Raw genomic sequence first — 12698 nt, forward strand, 5'->3', positions numbered from 1 at the left:
CTCCTTGAGGTAGCATATGGTTGGGTTTTGTTTTGTGATCCTTTTGCAACTCTGTGCCTTTTAATTGGTGAGTTCAGTCCATTTACATTTAAGGTGATTATTGAAATATGAGGGCTTCTTATAGACATTTTATCTTTTACTTTTTGGTAGCTCAGTGTTTCCATTGCTTCCTCGTCCTTGTGTTTCTGTTATCTTTATTTGGGTTGGCTTTTGTGGATTTTGCCTCTGTTCTTCTTGTTTTATGTTATATACTTCAGTTCTAAATCTTTGGTGTGTGGTTACCATTATGAATATGAAAAGGATAGTTATATATATTTCTCACACACACACACACACAAACACACACACACACACAAACACACACACACACACACACACACACACACACACACACACACACGGGCCTTATCTCCTTTTCCCTTTGTGAATTTGGATCTTTGAATTCCCTCCCCCTTTTCAGTCATTGTTAATTCAATTTGTCCCTATGTATGCTGAATGTTCATTACTATCTTGCTATAGCAATTCTCTTATTATTATTTAAGCTTATAATGCCCTACTCTTAGTAAGGGTTGCACTGCTCTGCTTCTATTTGCCTGATAGTCACTTTACTCCTAATTATGTATTTTGTTTGTTCGTTTTGTTATTTTGTTTTAGATGAGCTGCCACCTTTCAGTATTTCCTGTAGTGCAGGCCTTGTAACGAAGAATTCCCTCTATTTTTGTATGTCTGGAAAAGTCTCAATTTCTCCTTCATATTTCAAGGAGAGCTTAGCTAGATACATTATTCTAGGTTGGTAGTTTCTTTTACTTTATAGTTTAAATATTTGATTCCATTTCTTTCTGGCTTATAAGGTTTGCGCTGAGAAGTCCAACGATAATCTAATGAGTTTTCCTTTATAAGTTACCATCTTCTTTTTTCTGGCTGCCCTGAGAATTCTGTCTTTGTCATTGATTTTTGATAATTTTAACACTCTGTGTCTTGGTGAAGGTTTTTTTTGGTTGAGATAATTGGGTTTTCTGTCGACTACTTGAATTCCAAGCTCCAGCTCATTCCTTAGATTTGGGAAATTCTCATCCACTATTTGTCTGAAAATGCTTTCTAGTCCCTGTTCCTTTTCCTCACCTTCGATAATGCCCATTATTCTTATGTTTCCTTTCCTGATGATATCAGCTAGTTCTTGAATTTCTCTTTCATTATTTTTCATGCTTCAGTTTCTCTCTTCTTCCTTCTGATTTGTTTCTAGATTTCTGTCTTAGATATCACTGATCCTTTCCTTCATTTGGTCGACTCTATTTCCCAAGCTTGCTATTTAATTTTTCAACTTTTGCAGTGTGTTATTCATCTCCAGAAATTCTATTTGGTTTCTTTTGAGGGTTTCAATCTCCTTGCTCTACTCAACTAGTTGTTTTTTCAATTCCTGAAATTGTTGATTTGAATTGTTTTGGATCTCATTGAGTTTTTTCAAAAGTACCTTCCTAAATTCTTTGTCATTTAAATCACATATTTCTATGTCTATAAGCTTATTTTCTGGAGATTTTTCTCTTTCTTTCTGAGATGTCTTTTCACCTTAGTTGTTCATGGTGTTTAATGGACTATTTCTGTGCCTGGGCATTAATGGATGTGTATTCTGTTATTTTTCAAAAGAAAAAGAAAAAAAAGATGTATTATATAAAGGTCTCTCTTTAGCTTGCTGAGAAGAAGGTGCTTTTCTTTTGGTTTCCAGTAGGTTGTGTCTAAGCCTCTTGTATCCCTGCTTTATATAAAGCCTAAATGTCTTTTTTATTTTCTTGTAGACATTTAATCACACTTACTATTCTCAGTTTCAGTCCCTGTCAGTGTTAGTAACAGTTTTGGTAGCATATGTTTAGATTTCCCTGGAGCTCGGCAGTGTTGGAGGGTATGGGGGGAGGGGCCCTCTGTGTTGGGGAGTGGGGACTGTGGCTCAGCCTTGGTTTTCCAAATGGGGCCAGTAAAAATCAACTGTTGTTTCTCTGCTGTCCCGCCCCACTTCCCTGCTTTCTGCCCTGATAACTGGGCCCTGCCACTGGCCGCTAGAACTTCTGGCACTTCTAGGCAGACTGATCAGGGAAATCACCGTACCTACACCCCTCCCCCTCCTCCTGGAAGGAGCTCCTGTGAGAGGCAGTTTCTTTGTTTCTCCCTGTCTACCACCCAACACCCAAGGTTCTGACCTGTGGTAGCTCTTATGCACAGATACCATGCTCAGACATGCTGGTGTGCAGTTTGGGTGTTTTTTGTTGAGTTTTAGATGTTCAGCTTATTGTTGTTTCGGGGGGAGAGATCTGAGGATGTTTCTCACTCTGCCATGTTTCAATAGATATTTTGAATAATATTAATATGCTTCCTCTAAGATCTAGTGACAGATAATGAACTTTAAATAACACACACAGTCTTTCATGTATGCAGAGGACAATTACTAAAATGTATCATGTACTACGTTAAACAAGAAACTTCAATAAATTGTAAAGTATGGCATTGTATAGACTACATCTTATTGCAGAACAAATAAAAGTCAGTATAAACAAAGAGTTGTCTTTTAAAAACTGTCTTCATTAATAAATTTTAAAAAAATTCAAAATATCTCTGGCACTAAGGAAATAGTGAAGCTGAAAGAAAATGAATGTACTATATAAGAATTTAATTCCAGAGTAGGGAAGAATTTGTATAAGATGGAAAACAAAACAAAACAACATGTCAATAAGAAGTCACACAAAAAAATTAGTTCTCTGAAAAGAAGTTAAGGAGCTAGATTATCCAGTCAAATAAGCTCATGTATTCATCAAACTCATGTACTGATAGACTGTATAGCATTAAAACTCAAAGGATAAGATGGGGCTTTGATTAGATGGCAAAACAGAGAGAATCAATTCTTGGTAGTTTGTACCCACCATAACTTTATAGACCTTATAGAAAGGAAGGACTTTATAAATCTACAACTTCACCAGTCTCAACAACATGATTTATCAATGATGCTGCTGTGACTGCCGAAACAACCATTATCCATCAAGGGCTATTTCATTTTAAGCCTTTTTAAGTACAAATTCCTATTGCCTCTGGATTTCACAATACCAAATCACAGAGACTCAGTCTTCTAGAATTCTTCATAGGGTACCATAATTCAATGCCAGCCTGTTCATTGGATCAAATGAGAGGTTTTAGAAGCCAAATATATTTTGACGTATCAAGTCAATATAAGAGAAATGTAAAACTGGAACTTTCTATGCCTTTCTATGCAACTTTTCAAAGTCGCCACATGATTCAATTATACTAGATAGTTTTCTATACATATGATATGTATGCAATTCATAGTGTGCCTAATCCAAAACCAACGACAGAGCCTTAAGTTTCCTGGAGGTCTTCAATTTTTTTAGCACTCTTCCTTCTTACTCAAAGAACATAACTCTTGTGTGGCCACTTCTTACTGACTCTAGGGAACCATCCACACCGCTGTGTTCTTAGCCAGGCTAAGAATTTCAGGCAGTTACTACAATGACTTCATGCAGTCAGAGCTGGCTCCACCACAAGATGCCAGATGGCCTTAGAGGCACCAACGGCTTAGGACTCAGGAATGAAGAGAGCCAAGAAGTTAGCATGTTCATGCAGAAAAGTGAGTTGTTACTGCTGAGGGCCAAGATGTTTCACAAGCACCTCTACAGCTTTGCCTTTAAACATTTTGCAGATGTAGGTTGCTATCCTCAGGGTAAATTTATATCATAAATTAGATCAGCATGTCTGTAATGTTGAAGTCTCTAGTGCTTGTGTACAAATACCTATTTATAAGTATGGAAGAGCAATAGCTAATTCAAATACTATAGACCAACTGCCATTGTCTCTAAGATTCTACCAGAAACACACATGTTGAAAAGTTGCTATGAATCTTCACTCCATGCAGCTTGATAGTCATTTATAATTGACTGGAAATGGAATGGTCACAGGGTTGCCTGATTAACTCACATATAAATTGTGAAACGAGCTATCTACCCTTATTCATTGGTGTTTATGTAGTCATAACTTAATGTTTTATTGAATTAATGAAATCATTGACTTTAATGAAATAATTAATTTGGTTAAATTAACATTTTATAAGGTTATCTTCATGTTATCTTGACATGTGACATACAGGCAGACCTCAAAGTTATTGCAGGTTCAGTTCTATACTTATAACTATTTCCTCTTATATTTTTAAGTTATACCACTTGATATTATTGATACTTACATGTCTACTTGGATGTCTAATGAACATCTTAAACTTAAAACACGACCAAACTCCATTCCAGGGCATTTTGTTTTCTATTTCTTCTTGCTATATCATCACAAGATAAATGCATGTCTTGCTATCATGATTCCTTCAGATCTCTAAACAAATACCACCTTCTACAGGAAGACTTCCTAGATCACTCTATATAAAAGAGCACTTTCCCATTCCTGGTTATATTCCCTATCCTTCTTACCTAAGTTTCTACTTCTCCAAGACACTTATCACCAACTGATATATTATGTATGTATTTGCTCCATGAAAGTGAGGGTCTTTGTTTCCTGCTGCATTATTAGTGCATAGGGTAATGCCTGGAAAGTAGTTGGAACTCAATAAACATTTGTCAAATCAGAAACCGAATTTGTAACTAATCTCTTCAATGGCTCATTCATTCAATCTATCTATCTATCTATCTATCTATCTATCTATCTATCTATCCCCTACACTTTGCACACTGCACTAATTTGGGATCAAAATGATGATTTCAAGGGGTATATCAGATTATGATTTTGGAATCAGAGAAGTCCGGTCTCTTAGCTCTAAGAGACTCTAAAGGATGATGTCTCATTCTATAGACAGTGGCTTAGAAAGAAAATGAGCTTCGACTGCGGTTAACACCTAATCAGAGGCAGAACCACAATTAGAGCTCAGGCTTCATGCCTCGCCAAGGCAGTGATCTCCGATCAAACCCTCACTCAGAGGCATTGCTTTTCCTTGACTGCCCACAGCAGCCCAATCCTTCTTAGAATTATTTTTTAAGTTGTCCCTGATTAAGATTACTCACAGGCAAAACTAGAGGAAAACTGATTTTATAAATAAAATGTTCCAATATATACAATTTTTTTTTTGAGGGGGGGGAACATTTCTGATACCTAAAACCTAAAACTTATTTTTATTTGCAAAATATTTAGTTTAAAAAAGATAGCATCCTAGGATATTGAGAAATATAGATTTAAAACCCTCTAAAAGTTATACTTTCAGAGATGAAAAAAAAAAAAAGCCTATACAGGTAGGTCAGTGAGAAATAACCATATAAATAGAGCAAAAAGCCAAGAAAAATAAAATAAATGAATTAAGATACTTTTTAATCCTGATGGTATAGATGCTATAACAGACAAAATAGATTCAGTTGAAACACAGGATATAATCTAAGGTTTTTCCCATACCAAAGACAATATGTAAAGGAGTTAAATGCCATAAGAAGTAGTAAAGTACATAGTGTTTACAATGTACTCTATTCTTTGGATTTGCATCTATCACTTCCTCTTAATAAGTGTAAGAACTTAATTGTGCTATTTAACTTCTACGGGCCTCAGATTGTTGATCTGTAAAATAGAAGTGAATAAGAACTATGGAATATAATTGTTTTAAAAATCAAAATAAATCATAAATGTAAATAACATACTATGGAATATATTTTAGAGTTTAAAATGTTGTAGAATGGCACAAGTAAAATTTAACTAATATTATATTGCAATATATTTCATTAAAAATAATTTCAAAAAGCTTTCAAAAATAAATTTTATAAAAAGTTATCTAAAATTTACCAAAATCATGTTAGTAGTTGATCACTGCCTGAGTTTTTCTAACACTTGGGATACTTCATAAAACATGAAAAATTTCCATTTATCAGCTCTAACAATTCTCTATACTGCATGAAAAGAAACTATCTCCTACACAGTACTGCAACAGTAAACACACATGGCCTGCTCTGTTTTCCAAAACAATAAAACTTTCAGCATGTAGAAGTGTCTACCCACAAAACCAATCTCGTGTTCCTCAAAACATTTGTTTTACCATGAAGATTTAGGAAAGAAGATTGTTACTCAATTTTTGACAATCTAAAGGCCCAGAGGTGACAGTGGTATGAACAAGAAGATTGGTAGATGAGAACAGAGAGGTATCAGGGACAGGTCACATAGAGCCAACCTGGCTACAGTTGTCATTATTGCACCTGATGCTACGTTCCATGGATCCATGACTCTGCCACATGTAAACCTTCGGGTATCAGGTCACGATCACTCACCTAGGCCAGTTCCTTTTGAGCTCCACTGCTTCCAGATGAGTGTTAGAGCTTACACATCCATTCCCACATCACATTTAATGTATCTCCAACTCTTTTATACCTTTATTTATTCTAATTGTAAGTCAAATATTCACCGAGTGCCTACCATGTGCCAGCCACCGGGCTAGACGCTGAGGAAACATTCTCTGCCCTCATGCAACTTACACACAAGTGTGGGAAATGAAGAAGAAAAAAATAATAAACAAGTGAACAACTGTTTTGATAAGAACTAAAAAGCAGAGAGAGCAGAAAATATGTCATAACACCATATACTTTTTTTCTTATAATGGATTTTAATTATGTCACCAGTAATCCAAAACAGTATTATCTTCAACAAAGCCAAACTCCTTTGAAGCAATCATAGAAACTTAGGAAGAGTGAAATATAGCTACCAATTCACCCTAACTGTGACTATCAGCTTATTCCTGAAATACAAAGAGTGTGTGTGTGTGTGTGTGTGTGTGTGTGTGTGTGTGTGTGTGTATGCGCGCACGCATGTGTGTGTGTTGGGAATAGGTGGGCAGCAGAAAGAGAGAAGGAAAATAGAAGGGTAAATAGAGCTAAAATTCTTGCATCAATGAAGGTCATTTTGCTCAAGCCTTCAAACCTCAGATTTCTAGACTGGTACAACTGGCTCTCTAATTAGTGACTATTTGAATACTCACAGACACTGCTTAGTTTACCATCATACATTTACCCCTTTCCTCTAGTTGAACTATTTAAAAACGTACTCTCTAATTTTTGTTCCTATAGAACATATTTTTTAACATTCTCAGGGGTAAAAGATATAACTCTTCCTCCTCAATTACATACTCTTATATTGTTTTTATTACATTTTCACCCAGTTTCCTACCATTTAAGAAAGTAAGAGATTTAAAATAGAAGCTTTAAAATAGCATAATGCAAATATTTCCCTTACTTCAGTGCCACTTCAAAGGAAAAATTCTTCAATCATTCCTCACTAATTAAACACCTACACCTTCTTTCTATCACTTTCAAAGTGCCAGGAGGAAAAATGCAAAAATCTTTTCTTAGAAAATTCCTTCTTTCCAAGATTGGAGTGATTTTGAGCCACAAACTCTAAAATAAAGTCATCATCCCCTTCTCCAATCAATTGCTAAACAATGGATGTGAACATACATTTTAAAACTCTCACCTGGACACAACCCTTACCTGCATCTCCTGGCAAAAGGAAGCCAGTGGCCCGAAGAGAATCTGGCACTGCTCATGAGCTGTGTATGTCATCCCTGGCAACTTGGAGGGAACCATCACAGAATTGACACTCTGGGGATTTGTTTGTAGCAAGCAGTTGCTGGCCTTTGACCTGGCAATATGCAGATAGGTGTCAAATTTTGAATTTAGTGATGTAAAAAGTTGTTATCATTAGCATACAATAGGAAACATTTCATAATGTTAAAAATATGTTCTCACTTTTATTTATAAGCTCATTAAAATTATTTCATATATGAGAATCATTTATTTACAAGTATTTAAGATAATCCTAATAAGAATAATGTTCAGCTTAACAGAACTTTTTGGTTTATAAAGGTATTTCATATGGATTAATTTAGCTAATCTACATAATACTGTGAAGTGCTTGCTATTTTAAGATGAAGAAGCTCACACTCATAAATTAACTTGCCCAAAAGTAGCATGTGAAGGTAAGAAATCAACTACATTCAAGGATTTAAAGAATCTATGGAAAAGCATTCTCTAATGAGTATTCCTTGTATGAATATGTTTGTACTTGACATTGTAAAACTTCCATTTATGAGAAGACGTTTAATTTTGTCATAGTTCTGATCTACGTGAAGGCAGCCAAACAGTATCATTCATACCTGTTCCTCGGGAACTCATTTGGCCTACTGAAGGGCCGCTGTTCCAGTGAGGTGGTGTGTTCAAAACACGACATGCTCTGAGCACTGTCGTGTACACTATCATGACAAAGAACGTGCATAGAATATATTGCACATATTTCAGAGCAGGGTTATGTTAATGTTGTAAATATTATATTTAGTAGATTTTAATATTAATTTAGCAGAAAAATAGGCTTATCAACTTAAACTATATGGAAAAATGAATATAATTGATCTGCGCAGTGACTTTAGCTAGCTAGGTGTTCCTATATTTCTTAGACTTTTGGATACTTTAAGCAACTCTCACTCACTCACACTCACTAGTTTGTAATAAATACCACCTACTGATTCAGCTGCTCCTTCTATTCCCAAAGTAATAAGTCAAGAACAAGGCCTTTGAAATGAAAATTAGAACAATAATAATATTTTTCATTTCTTTTTCCAGCCAGGCAGAAGCTAAACGTCACTGCTCTTGAAGGCAGAAAAAAACAGAGCAGTATTCATAGTGATGAAAACTGCAGCAATGAAAACAGATTCAGAGTTTAAAAGTATCACATGGAAAGGTGGAGCTTTTGTTAAAGAGGTTCTTTGTGATAACAACAGCTTCGCTAAAGACTGAGCAATGAGAATGTTTCCACTGGGAGATTTTGACATGGCAATTAAATACTGTGATAGATTTTATCATTACGGTAAATTTTTAACTTTACAAATCATGTTGCCCAACCTTTTATTTGAAAATGTGGAAATTAAGAAGCAGACGAGTTAAATAATATGTCCCAGTTCATAGTATGAGTCAATAGAAGAGCGCCGTACGTGGAACCAAGTGCCTTGATTCCTAACCTGCCGTCTTTCTGCTCTGCTCTGCCACCTCCCCAGCAGGCACACACACACATTCATGATGTGACAATGGTAAGCGACCTCAGTACCTTAGGAATCTTTCCAAATCTTCCTTGCTACATCGCGACCATGAAACATCACCAAGATTTTGTCCTTTAATCCATTCACCAGACATGATATGCAGGCCATCAGCACATGATGGGTGGTCATTGTCATGATTAATGCCCATGCTGATTTGGAATATAATCAAAAATTTATAAATTAGGTATTTTTTTTAGTTTTTTTTATAACTGTAATTAAATAACAGCTAAATACTTAAAATAATGGGAGAGAAATTAGTCTTAATAGTCAAAATAATAGATTTCCAATTGTTCAATTTTTTAAATTTTGTTATTTAGATTAAAGGTAAATATTTTATTTAGTAAAAAATATTTCCCCAATCAATGTAGCAAATGTTTTATAGGTATAGTTTTTACACAGTAGTAGGTACAAAACACACAGAAATAATTTCTATTTGACAACGAGATTCTTGTTCTTGTTTACTCATACCTTTTATCAAATATAAAACCACATTAAACTACTTATTTTCCCCATCTGCTTCACTGGACCATCTTCTTCCACTCATCATATAACACACGTTGTCCCTGGGAAACCTTCACATTCGTGGCCATCTTTAACTTTTCTATTAAATCTGCTCCTTTAAGTCAGAATTCCATTCTAAAAATCTGACAAGATGTACTAAAAGAATGCTAACTGTCTAAAAACTGTTCTCATCATTCTCTGTTTCAAACCTCTGTTTACTCCTCTATTTTCTTCCTCTGTCATTTGGGAGATGTGTGTGTGTGTGTGTGTGTGTGTGTGTGTGTGTGTGTGTGCGCGCGCGCGCGCGCCCTTGCTGCCGCCCAATCTTCCAGACCAAGAATCTTCAGATCATAATTTATTCCTTTCTCTCCCAGGCTATTTTATTTATTAAGTGTTAGGAGCAAGCCCTACCAATTCTACTTTTTAAGTACTTCTCTCAACTGTCCTCTCCTTTCAATCCCTTTTGTTAGAGGATTAGAAAACTTTTAGTTTTGACAATTACAACGCATTCTAAAAGGGTCATGCATCTCTACTCTTTACCAACGTTCTCTCTTCTCCTCTCCTTCCTCTAACCAGGAAATACCTGTTTAAAAGACAGCTGGACTGCCCTTCCTCTGCTCTCCCAGTACCTATATAACAATTCCCAGCTCTTTAACACAGTGCATTGCTTCTTCATCTTCTTCAAGCCATTTTCTGCATTTTCTTCTCAGCAATACTGAATGATTTCTTGTTTCCCAAACATTATATCATTTATTATTCTCTCGTAGTTAATAGTTATTTAGCATTTTCTATGTGTCTGACACCAAACAAAGGAATTTCTAAGTTTAGTTAAACAATTCTATGATGCAGGAACTATTATAATACCTACTTTGCTGATGAGAACTTTCCTAAGATCATACAGTGAGAAAGAAAGTGGAAATGTATGAACTAAGGGTGCTGTGACTAACCATTATCCATTCGACGTCTATTAATTTCATTCCCCGTCCCACCCTGTCCAAGGTACCTTTCCTTCAATGTCTGCCTGGATAATAAAATTTATCTTCAACATGTATATAGATTACCTTCAGGAGGTTTTTATTGTTGTTTTTGTTTTTTTGTTTTGTTTTGTTTTGTTTTAATAACTCTCACCTCACCTATGTGTACTCTCTCTTTTTCCCATCATAGGATCTTGTGAATATTGTGATAGTGTTCTCTACAATGTATTATACATTTTTACTTTTGGTTTTCTCTGCAATTACTTGAGGATGGGGACTTACTCATCTCCCTAAGATCCTGGCATATTGTGGTAATATTCTATAAACCATGCCCAACAGCAGGACCAATTCGTCATCTGAAATCACATCTATTTCAGTAAAAATTTTATATAATCTCCTATGAATTCTCATAATAAGGCCATTAAAATAATTGTTTGTAAGTCAGAGTTAATAATGAAGAAGAAAGACGAAAATTCATTTTTGTACATCCTAAGTTGGAGATGATGGTAGGAGAGCTAGGAATCTCATTTTCTCACTGTGTAATGATCTAGATGATAAATAAAAGTCTTTCACAATGAAAAACTGTAAATAACAAGAATATTTACATTATACTTTGAAACACTGATAAAATCATTATTATAAAAGTTGCTAAGGAAAATCACAACTAGATTAGTTTTTCAAATTAAAAAAAAAGACTCTCAAACTACATTTTTGTTTAAATTAAAAATTTTAAAACAAAACTGTTATATTTAACATATTTGAAAGAAAAAAAGTATATAGATGAAATAAATTAATTTATGAATAAGAATAATGAAGGAAAGGTTCATTGTGTTTGCTAACTTCGAAGAGTATGAAAACTAAGGTCTAAAAAAACTAAAAACGCATTATTGAATATCATTTTTAACTTTTAGTGTTAGAAAAATTCAGCTATATGATGAATTACATTACTCTTTCCTAGTCTAATTAATATCTTTAAGTAGGGTTTGTATCAATACACATTACTAGAATGAGTGAAAGAGAGAATAAGATGTATGTTTTTCATACTTCGAAGATAAAGAGGAAAAATAAGAGATACGTGTAAATATGAGCCAGTTCAGTTACTAGGGGGTAGAGTAAAAAACATTCGAGTTAGAAAAAGATTTGAATTATGTCTCTCCTTACTTATGTGAACAGAGGCAAGTTAAATAAAAACAGAAAGATAAATGTGCCTCAGTTTCTTCACTTGTTTAAATACTTTCCTCACAGGTGATGAAGAATACATGAGGGTTATGTAAAATGCCTGGCACAGTGCTGAAATATAGTAGAAACTCATAACTATTCTTTTTATTGGGGCAGTAAATCAGGAAATTTTATTATTCAAATTTGTCAACAACAACAACAAAAAAACACAGACACACACAAAGAGATAAACATCATTAATTTACTGTATTTGCCGACTTTGATGAAAATTGTGGACTTAAGGAAAACACAGTACATAATAATGGCAAGAAGTGACTTTGGATGTGAAATTAAAATAAGAAAGTATAAACGTAGCACAATGGATAAAGATGCCTTAACTCATCTCTAACTGTACGATTCTGATGCTGCCCCTGCCAGCCTCACTGTCTCACCTCCACCTGAAATTCTGGCCGCCACACACGCCACAGGGCAACTCTGTAATGACAGCAGCCACTTGCCATGTAGAGCATGCTCAACACTGCCATCTGTGGTGTGCAGTCTTTCAAACCATAAACAAGTGCCATTATTTTTGAAAGGCAACTGGTCTTTTTCAGAAATAATAAAACTTCTTAAACAATGTGTCCATTTGAGAGAAGAGGGACTGTTTCCAAGGTTTAACAATTTGGACATTTTCCCAAAGTAGTGTAATGATTTCCCAAATTGGGAAGATTATAACTTCTCATCCAGATAATCATTTTCCTTTTGGGATCCTGGTTCTCATATAAGAAATTAGCTACAGCCATGAAGAGCTCTGGTGATTCAGGCATTGTTTACCATTAGTTAAATTTTCCTAAAGCTATTTAACTTGTAACAGAAAAGATTATCGTTAAATTGGGACAAGGTTGTCCTTTTTTTTTTTTTTTTCTTTTTCTTTTTTTAACCACGCATCT

General features: G+C 34.9%; 1 protein-coding gene across 1 annotated transcript in view; it reads right to left on the minus strand.

Annotated features, from left to right (window-relative positions):
* ADAMTS19 (ADAM metallopeptidase with thrombospondin type 1 motif 19) overlaps positions 1–12698 on the minus strand; it is a 212866-nt gene that overhangs the window by 88958 nt on the left and 111210 nt on the right. Inside the window, exons 9-10 of the mRNA XM_016158274.2 lie at positions 9124–9264; positions 7515–7665 (exon numbers count right to left, since the gene is read on the minus strand). Coding sequence (XP_016013760.2) covers positions 7515–7665; positions 9124–9264 — 292 coding nt within the window. The remainder of the gene's footprint in view (positions 1–7514; positions 7666–9123; positions 9265–12698) is intronic.

The sequence above is a fragment of the Rousettus aegyptiacus genome, unplaced genomic scaffold, assembly GCF_014176215.1.
Source record: "Rousettus aegyptiacus isolate mRouAeg1 unplaced genomic scaffold, mRouAeg1.p scaffold_m13_p_7, whole genome shotgun sequence".
Taxonomy (NCBI): domain Eukaryota; kingdom Metazoa; phylum Chordata; class Mammalia; order Chiroptera; family Pteropodidae; genus Rousettus; species Rousettus aegyptiacus.